The 25284-nt window shown below is 34.9% G+C and overlaps 2 protein-coding genes and 1 non-coding gene across 3 annotated transcripts in view; all 3 read right to left on the reverse strand.

Moving 5' to 3' along the window:
* Positions 1-25284, reverse strand: part of LOC123208395 — a 52756-nt gene that overhangs the window by 22090 nt on the left and 5382 nt on the right. Inside the window, exons 8-13 of the mRNA XM_044625883.1 lie at positions 25075-25221; positions 24891-24964; positions 24412-24512; positions 24215-24321; positions 23855-24115; positions 23265-23749 (exon numbers count right to left, since the gene is read on the reverse strand). The gene's annotated coding sequence lies outside the window, so the exon portion shown is untranslated. The remainder of the gene's footprint in view (positions 1-23264; positions 23750-23854; positions 24116-24214; positions 24322-24411; positions 24513-24890; positions 24965-25074; positions 25222-25284) is intronic.
* On the reverse strand, positions 8164-8270 carry LOC123209852. Its single transcript, XR_006501159.1, has one exon. It is a non-coding gene; the product is annotated as a small nucleolar RNA R71 (small nucleolar RNA).
* LOC123208398 lies at positions 21273-23292 on the reverse strand. The gene is made up of 6 exons (XM_044625887.1): positions 23169-23292; positions 22956-23080; positions 22686-22851; positions 22453-22523; positions 22148-22299; positions 21273-21899 (listed from the first exon to the last, which is right to left on the reverse strand). The coding sequence occupies exons 1-5, from the start codon at positions 23188-23190 to the stop codon at positions 22225-22227; spliced, it is 459 nt and encodes a 152-aa protein (XP_044481822.1). The 5' UTR covers positions 23191-23292; the 3' UTR covers positions 21273-21899; positions 22148-22224.

A 25284-nucleotide genomic window follows, 5' to 3' on the forward strand; every position in this document is an offset into this window, starting at 1 on the left:
CACAGATATTGAGTACAAGGGCCTGGGAAATCACAAGACCGTTAAGATTTTAACTTAAAGCATTTGCTTGATACAAATAACCGATAAAAAAAAAATGTGGCTACAGCTTCAATAAAGAGAAATACTTTTAAAACATGATCTGTTTGAAGGTAGAAACTGCCTGTTATAACAACCAATGCCACGGATATTTCACATGTAGCAACAGCATACAGAAAAAAACATCAGACATAAAAAAAAGGTCAAATATGCTGAAGATACCTTCATGTAAGTATCTACATTCACATCTCTTTTACTGACTCTCATCATCATATCTCCACGGGCAGAAAAAAAAATGCTCTGTACCTTTCAACTAGTCTTGGGAATTGATAAGGCACCTATGACTAAAACTTCATTAAAGAAGCCTACTTCCTCGGTTTCCAACACCAAGATATCAGGTAGAAAAAATGAGTGTTTCCCTCGGTCATTTCTGCAAAAAGCAGATCTTCTTGGCATATATAAGCCAATGTTTTCTGGGAACAAACTCATCCAACCAGTAACCACCAAAGAAAACTTTTCCCTTGTTACCTTTGATGAAAGCAGAAGCAAAACTGAGTACAATAGGAAATCAAACGATGATAGCACACAATAGAGAAGTAAATTAGCTGAAGAAAACAGAAGCAAAACTGAGTAAATTAGGAAATAAAACTAAGATAATATAAAATGTTATAACTTGCATCAAGCTAAAAGTAAATAAACATATGACTACAAAATGGACTTGATCCTTCTGGAAAAAGTTGCAGGGTAATCTAAAAAATTAAACTAAATTCCATTTGTAATAAATAGGAGAGAAACATTTGGTTTGTGCAGAAGAATACAACAGAACAGTAAAAGGGAAGGTATAATCAAATACTACAAAATTAGGAAACCCATCAAAGATGTGTACTTGTAATGCCTCGAGCTTTTCTTTTATGATTCTATCATGTTTAAGCAAGTTAGATATTTAGTTATAGATTCATGCATATGACTGATACTCAAGACAGTAACATTCCAAATGTATTTAAAATGATGGTGAGTTACAAAGAAAATCTGAAACCTTTAGAGATTTGTCAGGAGTTCCTGAGAGAGCCATTAAAAGTGTGGTCTTCCTGCAACTTGGGGGCCAAGCAGAAGAATCATCCTGCAATAATTGAAGCGAACTTAAGTATACATTCCCCAGCAGCCTTTTAAATTTTCCTTCACAAAAATTCTGGCAGAAAAGAGTTTTCCGCATTATTTTCTGAAGCCAATTGGAATTCATTCTAATCTCTAATAGTGTATCCCAAGGCAAAACAACAAATTGTTAAATTTTCTAATACAAATTGGGTACTTGGGTTCACAAGTAAAACTTCCGCTAAGAAACTTAAGTGTAAGGCATTTCCATTAAATTATATACAGATTTGACCAAGAGGATATAAAACTTATGACAGTGTGACCCAAACATACTGGTTCTGACAAGAGAAGAACAATTAGAAGGTTACTTATGCTTAAATATGCAAATTATTAATTGGATAAGAAATTATATTCTTACAAAAAGGTTCACTATCAAAAAGCCTTCAGAAGTCAAGAAGCACAAGATAGAAATAGAAACGTCAATGCATCCTTTATAAGTTAAAGGTAACATCAATTTACCACAAACCATTGGAATTCCACAACAATAATTCAGCTACATATGTAATGGAAGATCAATATGGTTGACCGAGAATGGATTATGTCAATTCATAAATGGAGTCAATTCTAGGCTTAACAGAAAATGAGCTGTAGAGTTGGGAGGGGCTTTCTGTGAACAATCTCACAATCAGCTTCCAATATCAAATTCTTATATCTCACTTCTACATTTGGCAACTCCACACCAACTCTAAAAAGACAAATAATTAACTGTTAAACACAAGGCAGACAACTACTACATACAACTCTCCATTTTTAGAAACAGAAAACATATGACATTAAAGATCTTAACTTTCAGATTTTATATTAAATTTTCATTATTATTTTAATTAAAGGGACCAAACCTGAGATACTTCAATAAAACTATCAGATTTCCACACAGTATTTGTTAAATTGTTAAAGTAGGTAGATAATTAATTTGACAAAAACAAACGCATCTTCTAGGAAGCGTTTACCTGTATTTTCCTTTCATTTTCTAGTTTCATACCTGATAAACACTAAATTACAATTCCACACACTATTTGTTAAATTGTTTTCAGAACAACAATTGAAAACTCCTAACAGAAAAATATGACATACGCCACTTTTTGTGATCACAATATAGAATACATTCATTAATTAATCAGTATTTTCGATAGGTATCTTGAACTTGAAGATTCAGGGAGAAGAAAAGGTACCGAAGATGAAGAGGCATTGCAGTCAAGAGAGACCCACACCGTGAAGATTGATGAGAGAAATTTAAGTTCTGAACCTTTCCAGTGAGCTGTAACCGCCTACGTTTTCAACCAAGATGGACTTTGACAAAGTCATTGTCAGATCAGATATTTACAACGACGGATAGACCTTCAGAAAATCTTTTGTGTCCTCATGGTTTTTGATTATATCATTTTAGTCCAATTGTTTGGCTTTCTTTTTGTTTTAGTCTTATTCCTTTCTCACCCTTTTTAAGTCAACTCTGTTGATTGTCAGTAAACCGGATAATACGAAATGGTTAGTCACAAAAACACCAAAAGTTCATCTCAGACTGAAGCCTTAGTATTGCTTTTAGGACTAGATTAGAATCAAATTAGCTTTACTTGGAACAATGTTTAGTTTGATTCGAATAAAATCTAAATTAAAGTTTCAGTTTATTAGTTTCACTTAAATCCGGTTTGAATCCTCGTATAATAATAATGTTCATTCCATCAATGATACTATTTGTGTTAATAATATTACTTATTTCATTGATGATCTTTAATAACATCCTCAATTAGTTCGAATCAGCTTAATCTTCAAGTTGATCACTATAGATTCAAATCAAACTAGAGTCAATTCGTATTCAGGTTTGGCTCAAATATAATTCTAAATGCTTTTGAAATCTAAGAGCACTTTAATGTACCAAATTACTGGAAAGAAACACAACTCACAAATTTTGGGCACGGCCTGCGAATTTACAGGTCTGTGTCGAGACCTTACAGGAAGGCCTGAAGGTCAACACAGCGCAATCTGCAAAATTTTAAAAAATAAAAGAATTTCATATTTTAACGGATCAACCCGTTATAAGGCACACAAAAGCTAAAACAACAAAGGAACAGATAATTTGATGATTAAATTCAAAGGAAATGATAGGTGAGAAATAATTATTGAATGAAGTTTATCACATTGCTGCAGCCAAATTCACTAAGAATTGCCAAAAATAGTTTGAATTGGATTTGTTTTATTATTAGAGAAGATCAGCCTTCAGGGGACAAGGTGGTCTCTCAGCGTTAAAGAATCTTGAAGGATCTCCCGGCTTGGCCTTTAAGCATCAGACATCGCCAAAAATTTATAGTTTTCTACACAAGCTGTCTGTAATTGAAGGTAGCACTCTTTAATTCAAATAATAAATAGCAATGTGTTATCACAAAATAGATATCACAGTTCGTATCATCATATTGTGCTTACGTTGTGTCAAATTAACAACTCCTGCCTCCTGTCTTTTACTGACCTCCATCCTCATATCCAAATAGAGAGAATTCTTAATTACTAGTGAGAATTGATATAGTAGCTGCAACTAAAACGTCCTTGCCTCCTCAGTCTCCATCACCAAGACATCGGGCAGAAAAATCAAGTGTTCCCTCAGTAGTCATTTCTGCTATATGCAGATCATCTTGGCTTGTATAAGCTGTTGATTTTTTTTTTTTTCCTGGGAAGCTGATTCATCTAGCCTGTAACCGTTTATAGAAAACTTCCTATCATCCGTTGAAGAAACAGAAACAAAAGTTAGTAAAAGTTGGACATCTAACTAGATAATACAATGGAGAAAAAACAAAAATGAAAACGTTGTTCACTATTTTCATTTTGCATCAAGCAAAATGCAAATTAATGTATGGGTGGGAAAATGAATTAGGTCTGAAAAGACTCGGCTAGGTTCTGTCAAGGAAAGGAACCTTTGGTCTGTGCAGTAGAATACAAGTGAATAAAAGTGTGGCATATACTACAAAATTAAGCAACCTAATAGAAATGTGCACTTGTGATGCCCTAAGCCAAGTATCTCTGTGGCATTTTTCGGCTATATTGGGCAATGTCATAAACCTGTTATGTTCATTATACATGAATATATAAGATCACCATCTGACTTGCATTGCCATTTCCAGCTTTCTGCACAACAAAATGGTGGTAACCAATGCTCCACATACATAGCTGCATCAAATTAATTGAATATAAATAAATCATTTATTATGTTACAGAAGTAAAAATCCCAGAGATAGCAATAAAGAGAAAGCTTCAACTTAATTTTTGGGCTCTTGACTGAAATTCAATAGCATTTAGAAGTGACTGGGGTAAGCCACTTCTGAAACTTGTAGTAAATTAAAGTCTTTCTTCATTTGCATGATTGACTATTCTTTTTAGTGTAGTAAGTGATTAGCTTTGCTAGCGGTAGAATATTTTCCTTTCTTGGTTTCACTGTATATAACTTACATATTTCCTCCCTCACAACTTATTTTAATTCAACATCACAGCTAAGGGACTTGAACTCAAAACACTCGGCTCACTTGGTACAATATTGTGTTAAATAACATTATAATCCAGAAGTCATATCAAAAACTCCAGTTGTTAGATAAGAATACTGGAATTTAATCTATGACACAAACCAGGTTAACCAGGTTTATGCAAAAGAAAAATTAAAAAAAAAACATTTTCATTGAAAGATCTTTACATTAGAGGTTCCCCCAAAACAATTTGATCATTCAACTAACCTATTCAAACAACCACAACTTATATTTGCGCACTTCTCGACACTTATCGCTGAGAAGGAAACACACAAGAAGGTCATATTTACATGATAATTCAACTATATTTGAAAATTTTAACTAAGAAACAACTTTTAATGTGCATACTGTCCATAAAGCAAGCCCTTAATGGTTAGAATGTGCTAGTTTTCTTACTCTTAACAAATACTCATATCATCCCAAATAAACAAAAGAACAACTCATAGCCATAAATACTAAAATATTGAAATTTATATTAGTTGGGCTCTAACCTATGCATCAGCCCCCCAAAACACCAATGCATTTAATGTTTAGGAAAACACAAGCCTTGTGATTCAATTTTGGCACCCATGAGTTTGGTTTTGACCTGCCAACAACATTCAACATTAATTATGGTTCAACGTTATACGCCATGTAATAAGCTTTAGATAATCAAGAAAACTATGGACTAGATATTTTGATAGCTACACTTGAGCTTGGACAGTTTTTGAGCAGGGTTATTTATATTGTAGTGGACTCATGTATGCTTTTTTGTATTTTTGTTGCATATATGCTTGTTTGGGAAGATGATACCTTTCATTTCAAAAGATGATAGCAATAGAGAAATGATTTCAGTAGTTCTTATGGAATTATACTAACCATCAATACCTTAAAACAAGATGGTAAAAATAGGACTTTCCCTCTAATAAACTGAAATGAAGGAGTCATTACATTTTCATTTATTCTGAAACAAGATGTTTCTACATTGTAACAGACAACCAATGCCTTGATAACCAGTGCACAATGTTTTGTCATATTGTGCAGTTTTAACAGGTTATCGAATCTTATCTTTTCAAACACCGGAATTATATTGTCCACTATGATAAAATTACACAAACTATAGGCATGCTTACAAACTCTTAATTACATTGCTCCTAAAACAAAAGTCAAGAAAGAATACAGGTAGATAGATTATATACCATTAAAATAGAAGTAATATTAAAAAGAAACATGCATCAGTCTATAAGGAACTGTGATAAAGAACCATAGTTATTAAACACAGATAAGGCGCAAAGGGATTCTAGAGCCTCACAAATACAAGGCGCAGAAAAATTCTACCACTTGATGTGTGGTCCTTGATACACAACCATTCCTTCCACATCAAAATGATGTCATCAAAGAGTTCAAAGGTTTATGAAGCTGGAGGCAGAGGTGAAATCAATAAGGTAGCATCTCTGATATGCACCAGCTGTTGCAGACAAGCAACAATCATCTCTCCTGCAAATTTTAATGAAAAATTAAACATTTAAGGCTTGTGATGGGGGAGGCATCTAATCCTTTTGAGTCATCTATTCCATAAACTTTTCTACAAAGTGGAGATGGTGATAAGGCCATTAATTGTTAATATTTTGATTTATAATTTCCTTGTGTTGTGTGGAAATTTGATGCAATCTAATAGAATTACTTATCTTTTTGCTTTTAGGAAGCTTTGAGCAATTTTGGAATAAATAGGGCCAAAAAGAGGAAAAACTGGAGCAGATATATTAAACTGGAAATTTCGTAATGCAGACTAGGCGTGGGCACGTGAAAGATGAGAGCAGAATTCGGAAAGCAGATCTGAACGCCCAGATCAGCTGCAAGAGTCCAGAAAATATTAAGATTTGCCTCCTAGGAAAAGGATAATCACCAGCTGGAAAAGAGGATTAATTGAGCTAAATAAGGAATGATATTTTTGGAAGAAGGATTTATATTAAAAATACATATCTTTTCCTTTCTTTTTGGGAAGATATGTATCACTTTGCTTGATTGGATTAGGAGATTAGGATTGATTTCAATTTCCAGATTTTAGTAGGAAGATAATATATATATACTCTTATTTTTATTTGAGAATTATCAACCATTGTAATTAGAGAATTAGAGAGCAAAATATGGTTTACAGTGGCTGAATAATTTATCTTGGTTGAAGGGATCTGAAACCATGGAACTACAATGTTTGTGAGATTTATTTTTGTTCTTTAATGCATCTTTTAATTATTTGAGTATTGGTTATCTTTCTGAATTATTTTTCATGATTGTGTTAGTTGATTTCTAAGGTGCGCAATTAGTTTATCAATTAATATAATCTATTGCTAGTTTAGGTGCTGAATCCGTAATTGTTCAATCCATCTAATCGAAGTGGCAACTAGGTTTATCGTTTGCTGCGTCAGAAACTTTAAATCCTAGGAAAATAATCAACTAAATTAAATGCAACGTCGTACGTTTGTGTTGTCTTGCTTCGTTGGTCTTTCTAATTCGTAATGCTATTGTTTAATTAAATTCGAGATCGTATCCGAATTATTAATCAATAAGGGTTAATTGGAATACATGTTTTTGGTTAACTAATCGTAAGGAAGGACAGGTTAATTTAATACCACAACGAATATTCAATTAATTAATTTGATATTTTGTTTCGATGATCAATCGTAGTTCCAATGGTGGATGTGACCGAAGACCAAGGTTTGTTAAATCGATTTATTCCTTTTAGATTATTTTACCGAATTTTTAATTAGTGTTTTTCATTATAATTTGCATTCACTTCAAAACCCCCCTTTTTATTTATTTGTTTCGATTTATTTGTGACGACATACTAATCAAAGCTCTTCGAGGGATCGATCCCTACTTTCCTTTACTACATTTTTGTTACAGGAATTTAGGATTTAATTTGGGTGTCAACGACAGCACGTACCAAATTTTGGCGCCGTTGCCGGGGACTTTTTTAATTTGTATGTTCGTTATGCGATCTTTGAAACAAGCTAGTTTACAGTTTGATCCAGAAATTGAAAAGACTGCAAAAGGGCTGAGAAAAGAAGCGAAAAGGAGACTGCAAGCACACAAATCAGTTCACGAAACAGAGGAAAACATGGCTGAAAATCAGACTTTACGAGAGCTTGCTGCTCCAAATTTAAATCAACAACCACACTGCATTACTTTTCCGAATTTAGATGTTAATACTACCTTTGAATTAAAATCTGGACTAATTCATCTTTTACCTATTTTTCGTGGTTCTGCAGGTGAAGATCCTCATAAACATTTAAAGGAATTTCATGTGGTGTGCACCGGAATGAAACCGAATGGAGTAACCGAAGAACAAATCAAGATGAGGGCTTTTCCGTTTTCTTTGAAAGATGATGCGCAAGATTGGTTGTATTATCTACTCGCTGGAAGTATCACTACTTGACATGAGATGAAAAGATTATTTTTGCAGAAATTTTTTCCAGCATCAAGAGCAGCCAGCATAAGGAAAGAAATCTGTGGCATTCGGCAGCATACTGGAGAATCTTTATACGAATATTTGGAGCGCTTTAAAAAACTTTGTGCAAGCTGTCCACATCACCAAATTAGTGACCAGCTGCTTATTCAATATTTCTACGAAGGACTTCTATCAAATGAGAGAAATATGATTGATGCGGCAAGTGGTGGAGCATTGGCCGACAAAACACCTGAAGCAGCCCGAAATTTAATTGCAAATATGGCGTCGAATTCACAACAATTTGGAAATAGATTAGACCATTCGTCTCAGCGCGTCAATGAGGTAAATATATCTTCTCTTGAAAGCCGACTTGATGATCTAACTACTCTTGTACGTCAAATGGCTGTAGGAAAAACGGAGGTAGCGAAAGTTTGCGGAATCTGTTCAGCAGGAGGACATCCAACTGATATGTGCCCAACACTTCAGGAGGACTGCTCTGAACATGCTAATGCAGTGGGCGGATTTTTAGGACAGCAGCAGCGAAATCATAATTATAATCCCTATTCGAATACCTACAATTCCGGTTGGAGAGATCATCCTAATTTTTGTTATGGGAATGCAAATACGAATCAGCCTTCAAATAATTTTCAGCCGTATCAGCAGCCCTATGTTCCTAGACAGCAGCAACCAACACAAAATTCTGGTTCAGGTACATCTCTTGAAGATATTGTTAAAACTATGGCTACTAACACTGTGAAATTTCAGCAGGAAACAAGAACCAGTATTCAAAATTTAGAGAATCAAATGAGTCAGATGGCTACTGCAATCAGTAGGCTGGAAGCACAAAATTCAAGTAAACTACTGTCACAAACTGTGGTGAACCCAAAGGAGAATGCTAGCGCCATAGTGCTGAGAAGTGGAAAAGAGTTGGAGATGCCAATTAAAGACCCACCTGTACCACCTGTACCAACACAAAAAGTGGAAAACAGAGAGGAAACGGTAGTAGAAAAGAATCCTTCCGAAAAGGTAGCGACAGGTAAATATCCTCCTTTCAGCGAATACAAACCTGTTCCTCCTTTTCCTGAAGCTTTAAAGTTGAAGTGCGAAAGCAATGCGGATTTATATGAGACCTTTCGGAAGTGTGAAGTCAATATCCCACTGTTCGATGCAATAAAACAAGTGCCTCGCTATGCTAAATTTTTTAAAGAGCTGTGTACATTGAAAAGAAAGCAAAAACTCAAAAGGTATGAAAAAATAAAGGTAGGAGAAAATGTTTCAGCCATAATTCGAAAGAGGCTTCCTGAAAAATGCAAAGATCCAGGTATGTTTTGCATCCCTTGCACCATAGGAGGAACAAAAATTGAAAAGGCCATGTTAGATTTAGGAGCATCCATTAATGTAATGTCATATTCCATTTATTCTGCTCTTAATCTGGGTCCTTTAGAACAAACTGGTGTAGTTATTCAGTTGGCCGATAGATCGAATACATATCCAAAAGGATTAATTGAAGATGTTCTTGTTCAGGTTAATGATAAATTAATTTTTCCAGCTGATTTTTATGTTCTTGATATGGAAAATAATGACCAATCTGCACCTATTTTGTTGGGAAGACCTTTTCTGAAAACTGCTAAAACGAAAATTGATGTGCATAAAGGCACACTGACCATGGAATTTGATGGAGAAGCTGTCCAATTTAATATTTATGATGTTATGAAATATCCTGATGTGGATTTTCCTGTGTATTCAATTGATTTAATTGATTCTCTAACGCAGGAAATTTTTGATGCTGAAGATGAGTTGGAAGCAGCTAACCAGGACAATATTTTGGAAGAAAGAGATGAACCTAAATTAATTTCAGATGTGCAGAATACAGTAGCAGCGATAAATGAGTGCAGAGAGCTGAAAAATACAAATAATTTATCTTATATTGAGCTGCCAGTATCTAACGAAAAATTGATACCTTCTGTTTTGCAGGCACCAGAGCTGGAGCTGAAACCTCTTCCAAATCACCTAAAATATGTGTACCTTAGAGATGGGGAGACCTTACCAGTGATTATTTCCAGCAAGTTAATTAAGCAGCAAGAGGAAAAATTGGTACAGATTTTGAAGAAGCATAAAACAGCCATAGGATGGACCATTGCCGACATAAAAGGAATCAGTCCCTCTACGTGCATGCATCGAATTCATCTTGAAGAAGGAGCTAAACCAATTCGACAGCCACAAAGGAGGCTGAATCCGCCAATGATGGAAGTGGTAAAGAAGGAAATTTTAAAGTTGCTTCAAGCTAGAGTAATTTATCCTATTTCAGACAGCGAATGGGTCAGCCCTGTTCAAGTCGTTCCGAAGAAGACCGACATCACAGTGGTAAAAAATCAGAATGATGAATTGGTGCCTACTCGAGTTCAGAATGGGTAGCGGGTTTGTATAGATTATAGGAAATTAAATTCGGTAACCCGTAAAGATCACTTTCCGTTACCATTTATTGATCAAATGTTGGAAAGGTTGGCTGGCCGAGCTTATTATAGTTTTCTAGATGGTTTTTCAGGATATTTTCAGATTGCAATTGCTCCCGAAGATCAAGAGAAGACAACCTTCACATGTCCATTTGGAACTTTTGCATATCGACGAATGCCATTTGGAGCTTGTAATGCGTCGGCTACTTTTCAAAGGTGTATGGTAAGTATATTTTCGGATTATGTTGAGCACATTATCGAAATTTTTATGGACGATTTTACTGTTCATGGAGACTCATTTGATAATTGTTTGCAGAATCTCACACTTGTGTTACAAAGATGCATTGAAACTAACCTTGTTTTAAATTTTGAAAAATGTCATTTTATGGTTGAGCAAGGTATAGTTTTGGGGCATGTAGTTTCAGCTAGGGGTATTGAGGTAGATAAGGCTAAAGTTGATATTATTCAATCTTTACCTTACCCCGCTAGTGTGCGGGAAGTTCGTTCTTTTCTTGGCCATACAGGTTTTTATCGACGTTTTATTAAAGAATTTTCACGTATTGCGTTGCCATTATGTAAGCTGCTGTAGAAAGAGGTGACTTTTGAGTTTGATGAAAGCTGTAAAAAGGCATTTGACAAATTGAAGCAGCTGCTGACTTCTGCACCAATAATCCAGCCACCAGATTGGAGTCTTCCGTTTGAAATAATGTGTGATGCAAGTGACTACGCCGTAGGAGCCGTGTTGGGGCAGCGAGTTGGAAGGGTGCCACATGCCATATATTATGCATCAATGACCTTAAATGATGCACAAAAAAATTATTCGACCACTGAAAAAGAACTCTTGGCTGTTGTTTTTGCATTAGAAAAATTCCGTTCTTATTTATTGGGTACTAAAGTGGTTATTTACTCTGATCATGCAGCTCTTAGGTACTTGATTACAAAGAAAGAGGCAAAGCCAAGGCTTATAAGATGGGTTCTGTTGTTGAGTGAATTCGACCTGGAGATCAAGGATAAAGCTGGACAAGAAAATTGTGTTGCTGACCATTTAAGCCGTCTGGTTCATGTTAAAACAGAGCAGGATCTGCAGGAGCAATTTCCTGATGAGCAATTATTTTCAGCAAGCTGCAGGCTGCCCTGGTATGCACACATGGTGAATTATTTAGTTACTAACACACTGCCAACTGATTTATCTAAGGCTCAAAGAGATAAACTGAAAAATGATGCAAAGTATCATGTATGGGACGATCCATATCTATGGAAACGTTGCGCTGATCAAATTATTAGAAGGTGCGTACCTGAAACTGAAATTTCTTCTATTATTACCTTCTGCCATTCGTATGCTTGTGGAGGCCATTTTGGAGCAAAACGGACAGCAAGAAAAATTCTGGATTGTGGATTTTTCTGGCCAACTTTATTTCGAGACACGTACTTATTTTGTAAATCTTGTGAACGATGTCAGAAAACAGGTAATATTTCGCAGAAAAATGAAATGCCTCAAACTCCTATTTTAGTTTGCGAAATTTTTGATGTTTGGGGTATTGATTTCATGGGGCCTTTTCCATCTTCGTTTGGTTACGTTTATATTTTATTGGCAGTTGATTATGTCTCGAAATGGGTAGAAGCGAAAGCTACCCGAACTGATGACTCTAAAGTTGTTTCAGGTTTCCTTAAATCTAACATATTCAACAGGTTCAGCATTCCGAAGGCTCTAATTAGCGATCAAGGGAAACATTTTTGCAACCGAACAATAGAGGCACTGCTAAAAAAATATGGTGTAACACACAAGATTGCTACAGCGTACCATCCACAAACTAGCGGACAAGCTGAGGTTTCGAATCGAGAAATTAAATCAATTATAGAGAAAACAGTTGGTTCGACCAGAAAGGATTGGAGTTTGCGATTGGAAGATGCGTTGTGGGCATACAGAACAGCATACAAAACGCCAATTGGGATGTCGCCGTATAGGTTAATATTCGGTAAGGCCTGTCATCTTCCAGTTGAATTAGAACACAGAGCATATTGGGCTGTCCAGCATTGCAATATGAAATTGGATGAGAGTGGCGAACATAGGAAATTACAGCTGCAAGAATTAGAAGAAATTCGCAATGACGCGTACGAGAATGCTAGAATTTACAAGGAGAAAACAAAAGCTTTCCATGACAAAATGATTTCCAGAAAGGAATTTTCACTTGGCCAAAAAGTTCTCCTTTATCATTCAAGACTTCAATTATTTCCAGGTAAATTACGTTCTCGTTGGATTGGGCCGTTCGTTGTTACTAACGTTTTTCCTCATGGTGCAGTGGAGATTCAGAGCTTAACGACATCGAAAGTATTTAAAGTTAATGGCCACAGACTCAAAATGTTTTACGAAGGAGTACCGACTGAAAACGTTGGAGAAGTGGAGCTGAAAGATCCCATGTACATGGATGAATAAATGAAGGCATTATGTCGAGCCGACGACTGTAAACAAAGGCGCTACTTGAGAGGCAGCCCAAGCTTAATTTTGATTAATGTTTCAATTTTAATTTTCTCAACAATTGCTTTAATTTCGGTTTATGTGTTCAATCTTTCGTTTTAAATTTTGGTTTTAGGGTGTTTAGATAGTTAATTAGCAATTATTTTATGATTTTTTTTATTGGGTTTATTTTAATTTATTTTCAGGTTACTGTTCAATCGTCTTCTTCCTCCTGCCAGTCTCAATTAGCCTTCTGTAAATGTTCACGAGGGGAGGAATCTGTAGTTTGGTAATCTGGAGCTGGGTTATGTCTTTTTGTCAAAAGTCCAACTTTTGGCTTTGATATTTGCTTGAAACCAAGGGGGCCATATGAATTTGTGTAATTAAAAGGGCTGGGTTAATTGCTTCCAGAGACATCATCGATAAACACATGCCTCCAAAATTCCTCTCCACCTAAAACGTAACCCTAGCAGCCCCCTTTCCTCCATTCCGAACACCATGGTCCGAACTCGTTCTCAGCGTCATCGAGCAGCAAAATCCGACCATCAGAGACCATCCACACCCGAGCTGTTGTCCGATTCTGACGATTCACCGAGCAATAGCACGCCACAGTCCACACCGTCTCCGACGAATGAAACGCCTCCACCATCATTCCATTCACCGTCACCTCAGCCACAACCAACCACCACGGCTTCCGTCCGCTCGGGTCCACGTTCGCGCACTCAAAAAGGGAAGCAATTGGAAATCTCCAGCAGCCTACAACTCAAATTAGGCGGTTTCAATACATTCATAGATGCACAAGACCAACAACGGTATGGGTCTATGTGTGAGCGAAAAATCTACCCATGTAAGTATATTCACACTCACACTCTTGAGCAATTAGGAATTCGTACTGAAATTGATGAGCTAGTGAATAGATTGAATTGGCAAAATTATGTATATGTGGACTGCCCTGCGTTTATTAAACTCACCCGTGAATTTTATACAACCTTTCAGTTTAATGTTGTTGAGGAATTTGATTTGTTTACCAAGGGGATAGTTGAGTTTAGGCTAATGGGGAAAGAATGTTCATGATCAATTTCTGAATTTAACATTGCTTTGGGGTTTTTGAAAAAAGAGGATGAAAAGAGTGAGCGCTACGTACGATCCCAATGTGATTACAATCCTAATTTTAATCCTACTGAATTATGGCATGAATGGTCAGTTGATGTTGCTCCTTATAATCCTAGTGCTTCTAAGAGTTCGTATTTAAAAAGCCCCGTGTTCAAATATTTACAAAGATTCTTAGCTTTTAATTTTTCTGGAAGGAGGGATAGTGCAGGTACCATTTCCAAAGTTGAGTTTTATTTTTTATGGTGTCTGGAGCATAACATTCAGGTTAATTTAGGCTTTTGGTTACTCACCCAATTCCAGTCAGTGGTCCAGAAAAAGAATAAACCTTAATCCTTGGTTCATATATTACTCAATTAGCCGTTCAATTGGGTTTATTAGATATTTCTAATCATAACATGCATACTGCTTGTGAGGTAGAACCATTGGATATAACTTGTTTAGACAGGATGGGGATTGTAAGACAACAAGCAGATGGTAGTTTCAGCTTCCTGCCACCTGGACCAACAGCACCGCCTCATTCCAGGCCACATAGGCAGCCCAGAACGCAAGCAGAAGCAGCTCCCAACAGTACCCAACCACAAGGAGATCTGCCATCATCTTCCTATGCTCATTCATTCGACAGTATAGGGACCCAACTGCAGAGATGTGAACGAAAATTAGACCGTATGGAGCGTAATCTGCTCGCCTTTTTCAATTTGCAAGGATTCACGCCGCCATCTCCACCATCTCCATAATTCAAATTGTTCTTCCTTCTCCACAAAACCAGAGAAGTTTCTTCTTCCTTTTTCTTCTAAATTTCAGTTTTATTATTATTCTATTGTGCTTCAACATTGAGAACAATGTTTGGTTTAAGTGTGGGGGAGGGTGTATTTGTGTTTTATTTTCTGTTGTTTACTGCTCTGTCTTTCAGTTCTCTGTCTTTCAATTCTATTTTTTTTTTCTTTTCTGCTCTGTTCTTGTATTCTGTCAGTTTTTTTTTCTGCCCTCTTGTGTTATGCTTATTCTGGGTATGCCTTGTTTTGCTTTGTGTATGTTGCTGTTCATTGCTGGATAAAGCTTGATTTTTATTAATATGGCAGCTAGTGTATCCTTCCCTGTTTTAAGTCAGCTAAACAGTCCATTAATCTCACTTTAAATGAATTAATTTGTATGCATGCCTTGGAATTTAGCCGATTCAACAGGAGAGCATTGTACACTGATTTGTTAGATTAATTAGGGGTATGCATTTAAACAAATTTTGATAATTGAGTGCTCGAGTTTGTTTGAAGTTAAGGTGAATTTAATTAACCCGTGAGTTTTGAGCCAAAAAAGATTGAAACATTCATATCAATCTATGTTTTCTTTGATGAGTGATATTCTTCCATGTGAATATATCTCTAGAACTTGCTTTGAACCGTTTCGAAACCACATTGAAATATGCATGCATAAAAATGATAAAGGCATTCTTGTTTAAACCCTTTAGCTTAAAAAGCCAACCTATGTTAAATTTCCCTAGTTAGCCCCTTGAGCCTTACAAAACCCTTGATTCTTTGTGCTAAAACCATATTACAAACCCAAGCTTTCAAGTAAAAAAATCCTCACCCAACCATGAAAATGAGCAAGGCATTTAAACTTAAAATTGTTGCTTGGTGAATATATTGTCTTGAGAAATTTAAGTGTGGGGGAAAAAGGGACTTAATTGTATAGGAAGAGTTGATGAAAAGAAGTTGGCATGAAGAGTGCTATTGAGATTGCCTTATATTGTTATCTTTGCTACCCAACTCTCTTAGTTGTTCAAGAAAAAGAAAAAGAAAGAAAAGAAAAAAAAAAACTGCAGTAACATTCAAAAAAAAAAAAAAAAAGAAAAGAAGTTGAAAAAAAGAGAGAAGAGAAAGGCAAAAACAAGTAGCAAAAAAAAAAAAATGTGATGAATGTGGTGGCTTTAGCTTTACATTTTTGTTCCCCTTAAGTGTTTAAATACTTTGTTAATATTCATGGTTTTAACCTTTTGTATCCATTAATCCTTACCTTTACCCAAAGCCCCATTACAACCTAAAATAAAGTCCTTTTGATTTATGCATGTATATAATCTAAGTGGTGGAGATTTGGTGCATGAGCAAGCTTATGGTAGAATGTTTGCATTGGAAGAATCTGAGCGAAACACCGAACCATTAAACACATGAGTGATATGAGTGATAACCATGAGGATGATTCACCAAAGCTTTATACATGCTTTAGAATGCGATTATCTTGATTTGTCTTTGTGCATATTTCCTTGTAAAGTTTGATAATAATGTGTGTTGATGCTTGAATCTTGGTTGGTTTGAATTTTAAGGTATACACACTTTTTGGTATCGTGAGAAAAGAGATTGATGGAACCTTTTTGAGTTTGTTTTGTTTTGTTTTTGTTTTACTCGAGGACGAGCAAAAGATAAGTGTGGGGGAATTTGATAAGGCCATTAATTGTTAATATTTTGATTTATAATTTCCTTGTGTTGTGTGGAAATTTGATGCAATCTAATAGAATTACTTATCTTTTTGCTTTTAGGAAGCTTTGAGCAATTTTGGAATAAATAGGGCCAAAAAGAGGAAAAACTGGAGCAGATATATTAAACTGGAAATTTCGTAATGCAGACTAGGCGTGGGCACGTGAAAGATGAGAGCAGAATTCGGAAAGCAGATCTGAACGCCCAGATCAGCTGCAAGAGTCCAGAAAATATTAAGATTTGCCTCCTAGGAAAAGGATAATCACCAGCTGGAAAAGAGGATTAATTGAGCTAAATAAGGAATGATATTTTTGGAAGAAGGATTTATATTAAAAATACATATCTTTTCCTTTCTTTTTGGGAAGATATGTATCACTTTGCTTGATTGGATTAGGAGATTAGGATTGATTTCAATTTCCAGATTTTAGTAGGAAGATAATATATATATACTCTTATTTTTATTTGAGAATTATCAACCATTGTAATTAGAGAATTAGAGAGCAAAATATGGTTTACAGTGGCTGAATAATTTATCTTGGTTGAAGGGATCTGAAACCATGGAACTACAATGTTTGTGAGATTTATTTTTGTTCTTTAATGCATCTTTTAATTATTTGAGTATTGGTTATCTTTCTGAATTATTTTTCATGATTGTGTTGGTTGATTTCTAAGGTGCGCAATTAGTTTATCAATTAATATAATCTATCGCTAGTTTAGGTGCTGAATCCGTAATTGTTCAATCCATCTAATCGAAGTGGCAACTAGGTTTATCGTTTGCTGCGTCAGAAACTTTAAATCCTAGGAAAATAATCAACTAAATTAAATGCAACGTCGTACGTTTGTGTTGTCTTGCTTCGTTGGTCTTTCTAATTCGTAATGCTATTGTTTAATTAAATTCGAGATCGTATCCGAATTATTAATCAATAAGGGTTAATTGGAATACATGTTTTTGGTTAACTAATCGTAAGGAAGGACAGGTTAATTTAATACCACAACGAATATTCAATTAATTAATTTGATATTTTGTTTCGATGATCAATCGTAGTTCCAATGGTGGATGTGACCGAAGACCAAGGTTTGTTAAATCGATTTATTCCTTTTAGATTATTTTACCGAATTTTTAATTAGTGTTTTTCATTATAATTTGCATTCACTTCAAAACCCCCCTTTTTATTTATTTGTTTCGATTTATTTGTGACGACATACTAATCAAAGCTCTTCGAGGGATCGATCCCTACTTTCCTTTACTACATTTTTGTTACAGGAATTTAGGATTTAATTTGGGTGTCAACGACAGCACGTACCAGATGGAGCAGATGCATTTATGAAAATTTCCTTGTACTCAATCTCCTTTTTTAACCTCCATAGCTGCCTCATCTCATCTCGTCTCCCACCATTGTGTCAGCACAGATATTGAGTACAAGGGCCTGGGAAGTCACAAGACAGTTAAGATTTTGACTTAAAGCATTTTGCATGATACAAATAACCAGAAAAGAATGTGGCTACAGCTTCAATAAAGAGAAATACTTTTAAAACATGATCTGTTTGAAGGTAGAAATTGCCTGTTATAACAACCAATGCCATGGATATTTCACATGTAGCAACAGCACACAGAACAAAACTTCAGATAAAAAAAAGGTCAAATATGTTGAAGATACCTTCATGTAAGTATCTATGTTCACATCACTTTTACTGACTTCCATCATATCATCTCCACAGGCAGAAAAAAAAAATGCTCTGTACCTATCAGCTACTCTTGGGAATTGATAAGGCGGCTATGACTAAAACTTCATTGAATTAAAATTTAAAGAAGCCTACTTCCTCGGTTTCCAACACCAAGATATCAAGTAGAAAAATCAAGTATTTCCCTAGGTCATTTCTGCAAAAAACAGATCTTCTTGGCATATATAAGCTGATGTTTTCTGGGAACAAACTCATCCAACCAGCAACCGCTAAAGAAAACTTTTCCTTCGTTGCCTTCGAAAAAAGCAGCAGCAAAACTGAGTACAGTAGGAAATCAAACTATGATAGCACACCATAGAGAAGTAAATTAGTTGAAGAAAACAGAAGCAAAACTGAGAAAATTAGGAAATAAAACTAAGATAACATAAAATGTTATATCTTGCATCAAGCTAAAAGTAAATAAACTTGGCTACAAATAGACTTGATACTTCTGGAAAAAGTTGCAGGGTAATCTAAAAAATAAAACTAAATTCTCTCTGTAATATAAAGGAGAGAAACCTCTGTTTGTGCAGCAGAATACAACAGAACGGTAAAAGACGAGGTATAATCAAATACTACAAAATTGTGAAACCTATCAAAGATGTGTACTTGTGATGCCTCAAGCTTTTCTTTTGTGATTCTATCATATAGATTCATGTATATGAATGATACTCAAGACAGTAACATTCCAAATGTATTCAAAATGATGGTGAGTTAACAAAGAAATTCTGAAACCTTTTGAGATTTGTCAGGAGTTTCTGAGAGAGCCTTTAGAAGTGTGATCTTCCTGCAACTTTGAGGCCAAGCAGAACAATCATCCTGCAATAATTCAAGCACACTTAAGTATCTCATTTTCGCTTAGAAAAATTCTAGCAGAAAAGAGGCTTTCCACATCATTTTCCAAACCCAATTGGAATTCAGTCTAATCTCTAATAGAGTATTTCAAAGCAAAACAACAAATTGTTAAATTATCGCATGCAAATTGGCTGAGGAGAATCCTCCACATACCTGATTTCACATGTAAAATTTTTGCTAAGATACTGAAGTGTATGGTATTTCCATTAAATTAAATATAGATTCCACCAAGAAGAGATAAAACACATGACAGCGTGATCCAAACATACTAATTCTGACAAGAGAAGAACAAATTGAAGATTACCCATGCTTAAATATATGAATTATTCATTAAAAAATAAATTATATCCTTACAAAAGAGTTCACTGTCAAAAGGTCTTCAGAAATTAAGAAGCATAGGATAAAATTAGAGAGGTCAGTGCAACCTTTATAAGTCAAAGATAACAACAATTTACGACAAACCACTGGAATTCTACAATTACAATAATGGAAAATCAGTATAATTGACCGAAAACTAATTATGTCAATTCATAAATTGAGTTAATTTAACTAACAATAAATCTTTCATATTACCTTCTGGGCTCAACGATGCCATTGCTATCATTGGAAGGTTATCTGAACTTGATTTGACTTTGAACCTATAAGCTCAGAGAGGACCTATAAAAGGAGGTTTCAATTTCAACTAATCAATAAAATAATTCAAAACTGCAAGTAAGCTGCATCTTAAAGAACTTTCAAGAGTAAAAATCTAAGGGCTAAACTTAAAGCTCTCTGTAGTAAAATTTTAAACATTATTTATAGCAAAAAAAGTACCTATATTGATTCAATTTATGGCTCAGCAGAAACGAGCGAAAGCGAATGTATAAGAGGATTCCATAGAGATGGGAGGGGCTTTCTGTGAACAATCTCACAATCAGCTTCCAATCTTAAATTCTTATATCTCACCTCTACAGTTAAACACAAGGCAACTCCACACCAACTCTACAAAGATAGACCATTAACTGTTAAACACATGGCAGACAACAACTGCATACAACTCTATTTACACTTAAAAACAGAAAACATATGACATTAACCATCTTAGCATTGAAAAATAAATTAAAACTAATATGAAAAGACAAATTGATACTAACTCATAAGTATTTCAATTAATTAGACTTGTTAAATTGAAGTACATTTGCTCAACTAAATGCTGAGTTTAAATATCAAAAGGCAGACCAATGACTCAATATATCAAAAACTGAGCATTAATAAAATTACAAACTTTCTTGCAAACCAAAATAATTACAACACAGGTCAATTAGCTTATAAATAGATCAAACTTGATCTAAACTCAAGCCAAAGATTGGACTTAGTTTCATAAATAAATCAAGTTTGAATCAATTCTAACATTCTAATTTAAACTTCCTTCTGATGGAGTTCAAAAATGAAATGCTCTAAGTTCAAAACTTTATTTTACTAATCAAACTGAGTTTTCGTTACAAATCAAATGCTTTGTCTAAATAAGAATGATAAAAGGGGGCAAGATTCACTCTTCATCACAAATCATTAACATTTTATTCAATTTAATTATCATCTCAATTTCAAATAAAGAAAAATATTTTATACATCTAGAATTTGACTAACCATAGAGTAAAATAAATCAAATGAAACTCATTTTCTGAGGAATAAGAAATAAAAATAAATTCATGCACCATAAAAATAAATGAACTTGAATGGAATTTCTACAGTACAAAAACATGAAGCCTATTGGGAAGAGAAGTGCAAGTATAAATTAAACATCTTTATAGTGGAACAGCTCAAAATAAATAAAAGGCTGGTTTTAGTACATAAATAGACAAGCATGGCAGAAGTGCCGAGAGTAATTTAATAGACTGGTGGTCTTTCATCTCACTAAATCACTCTCTTAACAAATGAATTTCAACATCCAAACCATGCCCCCTTCTTGACAAATCTTTTGCCACTTGATCTAGCCTAGAATCCATTTGCTTGTTCACCATAATCTAGCTCCCAGAGTGGCCCTAACACCACTTTAATAGAAAATTATAGAATTTGTAATCAGACAGAGAACTATAGTGTGTAAATAGACAAGCACAAAGATTTTTATCTATGATACTTCACACTACAAGTGTTTATTCTCTTAAAAAAAAAAAAAATGGTAATAAGAACTATAAAAAACATATTGAAAGTAGAGGTGCCAGCCCCCTCCCTCTTTTGGCTGTAAATCCCCCTTAACGAATTATTGAATTCTTGCTTGCCTCGTCTTCATCTGATCTTCTCTTTTTACAGTCTGTTTCGATCTCGGTCTTGTTCTTTGCCGTTGAATCCAGCTGCTGGTTAGGGCAAGCCTTGATTTCAGCTTCCTTTGCCCTTCCTTTTGTATAAGTGCATTATTGGAGGCGTAACACATTACCATCTCATTAATGTATGACTCAATTTTACTTGTGTAATGATATGTTCAGAGTTTTCATTTGTTTATATACATTCTCTGAGTGTCCAGGTTGGTCATGTAGAAAATTAAACAAAAAAATAAAGATTGATAGGCAGTTTCAGTCAAAATACCTGGCGAAGCATGTTAATTTCATCATCTGAATGTTTAGTATCTGGAATGTCATAAAACTGAGCAACACAGTCAAGATGGTCACTATGCTTCCTTCTTAGGACTCCCTTGCTTCCATCTGAATTTGGTGGTGCATATGGCTGTTATCAGTTCATCTATAAATTTCAACAAGGAAAAAAATATATTCAATAATATGTATATTGTACTTAAGAGGCCAGATTATGTAAATCCCACTATCACTGGAAAGTATGCTCCTAAAACGGTTTATTTCAACTTTTGAACAATAAGAATTGACAACTACAAACTCAATAAGACAAACAAAACATAATGAAATGTAAGGAAACAACTGCAGAATTATAGTCTACAGCCAATACCTCGAGCCTCAATAAACTAAAAGGCATACCTACTCAGAATATGCACAGTACATAGAATGAGCATGAACCAGCTTCCACATCATTGAATTGATCTCCCTCACCAGTGTTAGTACAAAGCGACCGATTTTTGCATATAGATTAACAAGAAATCCAAACAATAGTTCTCTACTTGTGCAAGTATCTATTAATCAAAGAGTTTATTAGCCCAAAATTTTCTTAAAAACATCACTTAAAAATATTCCCAGTTAGAAAATTTTCAAAGGAATGATCATATAAAAATCTCTGGCCAATGTACTTCCAAAATTGATGGCAACTAATAGAGTAAAAAGTTTACCAAAAGAAGCCTCCATATGGTAGGGCACATGTATGGTGGTACACCACTCCAAGCTAACTCTCGTACTCTCTCTGCATGATTAAGCAAAAAAGAATATGGTATAAAGAAGCTATAAAAGAGAGAGAGAAAGAGAGAGGGAAAAAAAAAAAAAGAATCCTAATCTCAATTTAAAACCAACTCAGTTTGGAAATTTCCATACACATAAATAAGCAACAAGCTATATAGCATGATACCTAATATGACCATGGAACCAGATAGCTCCTTGGTTTCATATGTAGAATCTGTAGCTCTAGCACCCATGGTGGACCTATGAGATTTTTTGAACATAGTTTCAATATTTGAAATTGTTAACTTATAAGAACTTCCATTATTTGGCTTGGTTGTATCTTGATCTTCTACCTGCATAATAAGTAAAACAGCAAATCAAATCCTTTAATATATATACTTCAAATGATACTTAAATTATGAAATTGAAAAGAATGAATACTTATCATAAATAACACCTCTACGGAATCATGCATATTATCACTTGTCCCAGCATCATTCTGAGAAAGGCTGCGTCCAAAACTTGAGGAATGTAAGCTTGGGTCCTCAATAGGATCTGCCCTTCTGGTCAATAATGTTTTACCTGGAATACTGCAACCTTTAAGCAACCTAAATTACAAGAACAGATAAAGAAATCAAATTAAAACTTACGACAGTCCTACAGTTAGTACCAGAAGACAATGATGAAATCATTTTCCAGAAAAAGACAAAGAGAAGGACATGCTGACACTACCGATAAAGAAGCATCAATTAACTGAATGCTCAACTGAAAAACAAACACAGATTAGTCAATTCATGACAATTGGATGACCTCAGTTCAGTTTTCAAGGAGAATGAGCTCAGAGCTTTCAGTACTGGCAAACCCTTATTTATTAATTCATAAGAGATTAAAGCAAGAACCACGAGTTTGTCATTGACACAACATCGTTTGGCCAAAACCTAGAAGAGTGGATTTTCCAGCTTCACTAACACCCGTCAATGCCATTAGCACACCAAGCATTAATCCAACAGATATATCAGAGAGCAGTTGGGATTTTCTTCTTCTCCTAAAACCAAAGGGAAGTAGAAGGCAAATTAAAGACAAAACATGCCAAAATGAAGGTATGAGATCTGATGCCTTTAAATATCATGCAATGAAAATAACCGATTGTGAATGTATAATGGCTAATAATGAGTACCGCAGGGAAGTCAACATAATAGTTCATATCCTGAATTATTACTGATTAGAGTTTAAAAGGTAAGACCATCCCGCCTATCAAATAAGGCACGAAAGAAAATAATGTCAAACATTAGAGTGAAACAAATACAACTGGAATAAAAATTGATAAAAATTTGAATTGCAAGAAATCAAATTTACCTTTGGAAGGTGAATTCTTAGACTTCTCCTTCACAAGTTTACCGTCATTGGAATCTTGACTTCCTTGAATATTGTCCAACTTTTCTTGCAAAATCATCACACAAGATTATCAGGGGGCAGCATTTGAATTCGACTGGGTGAACATTGAACAAACTTGAGTAGCATTGAATTCGAACAGCTGTCATAGCATAACATTGAAGGAATGACTTTTCTCAATGCCACATAGAATCAGTGCGGTACCAGTATTGTGCTCGATCTTTTCTAGATATCACCAGCCGAAAAAATCAATTAAAAATAAGAGCTGAAGTGCTAACATTTAAGCGTGGAAAAACAAATGATTGTAAGTTGTAATTCACTTACCTCCTGAAGAAAGTCAATTACAGATTTTCTTTGAGGACACTTGAATCCACAGTCCCCGAAAAATTCTACAAATTTATTGCGTTGTTCTTCATACACAACTTTTCCTTCTGCATCAAAATGAATTCATCAAAGAGTTCAAAGGTTTCTGGAACTGGGTGAAGAAATAAAATCAATACAGTAGCATCTGTGATATGCACCTGCTGCTATGGCCAAACAACAATCTGATATGCAGTTGAACTGTTTAAACCATTTGATATTTCATCCATAAATAAGGCTTTTGTGGGACCAACCACCTCTCCTGCATATTTAATGTAAATTAATCCTCTAAAGTTTATAATAGCAGGCACCTAATACTTGGAATCGTCTATTCCATAAACATTACTACCAAGTGGAGCAGATGCATTTATGGAAAATTATCAAGGACCTGGGAAGTCACAAGACAGTTAAGATTTTAACTTAAAGCATTTGCTTGATACAAATCAACTAGGAAAAAATGTGGTTACAGCTTCAACAAAGAGAAACACCTTTAAAACATGGTCTGCTTGAAGGGTTGTTTTATTGCCCTTTGGCAGAAATTGCTTGTTACAGCAACCATTTTCATGAATATTTCATACATGAAGCAACAGCGTATAGAACAAAACATCAGATATAAACAAAAAAAATATGCTGAAGAGACCTTCATGTAAGTAGCTACATCTGGATCCGGAACAATTCCTGCCTCCTCTCTTTTACTGACTTCCATCATCAGATCTACACAGACAGGGGAAAAAAAAGCTCTGTACCTATCAACCATTCGAGGGAATTGATAATCAGGCTAAGATTAAAACTTCATTTAAGTAAATTTAAGTAAGACTACTTACTTGGTTTCCAACACCAAGACATTGGGCACAAAGTTCAAATGTTTCCCTCAGTCATTTCTACTATATGCAGATCTTCTTGGCTTATATAAGCTGACGTTTTCTGGGGAACAAACTCATCTAACCAGTAGGAAACTTTTTCCTTGTTACCTGAGAAGAAAACTGAGGCAAAACTGAGTACACTAGGAAATCAAACTAAGATAGCACACAAAT

The sequence above is a fragment of the Mangifera indica genome, chromosome 2 (genome assembly GCF_011075055.1).
Source record: "Mangifera indica cultivar Alphonso chromosome 2, CATAS_Mindica_2.1, whole genome shotgun sequence".
NCBI classification, from domain to species: domain Eukaryota; kingdom Viridiplantae; phylum Streptophyta; class Magnoliopsida; order Sapindales; family Anacardiaceae; genus Mangifera; species Mangifera indica.

Excerpts from the sequence above, each read along its gene's own strand:
- LOC123208398 (XM_044625887.1), bottom strand. The coding sequence starts at position 23,190 with ATGATTTCATCATTGTCTTCTG. Across the intron at positions 22,852-22,955 it reads ATATGCATGATTCCGTAGAG|GTAGAAGATCAAGATACAAC; the intron begins GTGTTATTTATG and ends CTTATTATGCAG. Across the intron at positions 22,300-22,452 it reads CCATATGGAGGCTTCTTTTG|ATACTTGCACAAGTAGAGAA; the intron begins GTAAACTTTTTA and ends TTTGATTAATAG.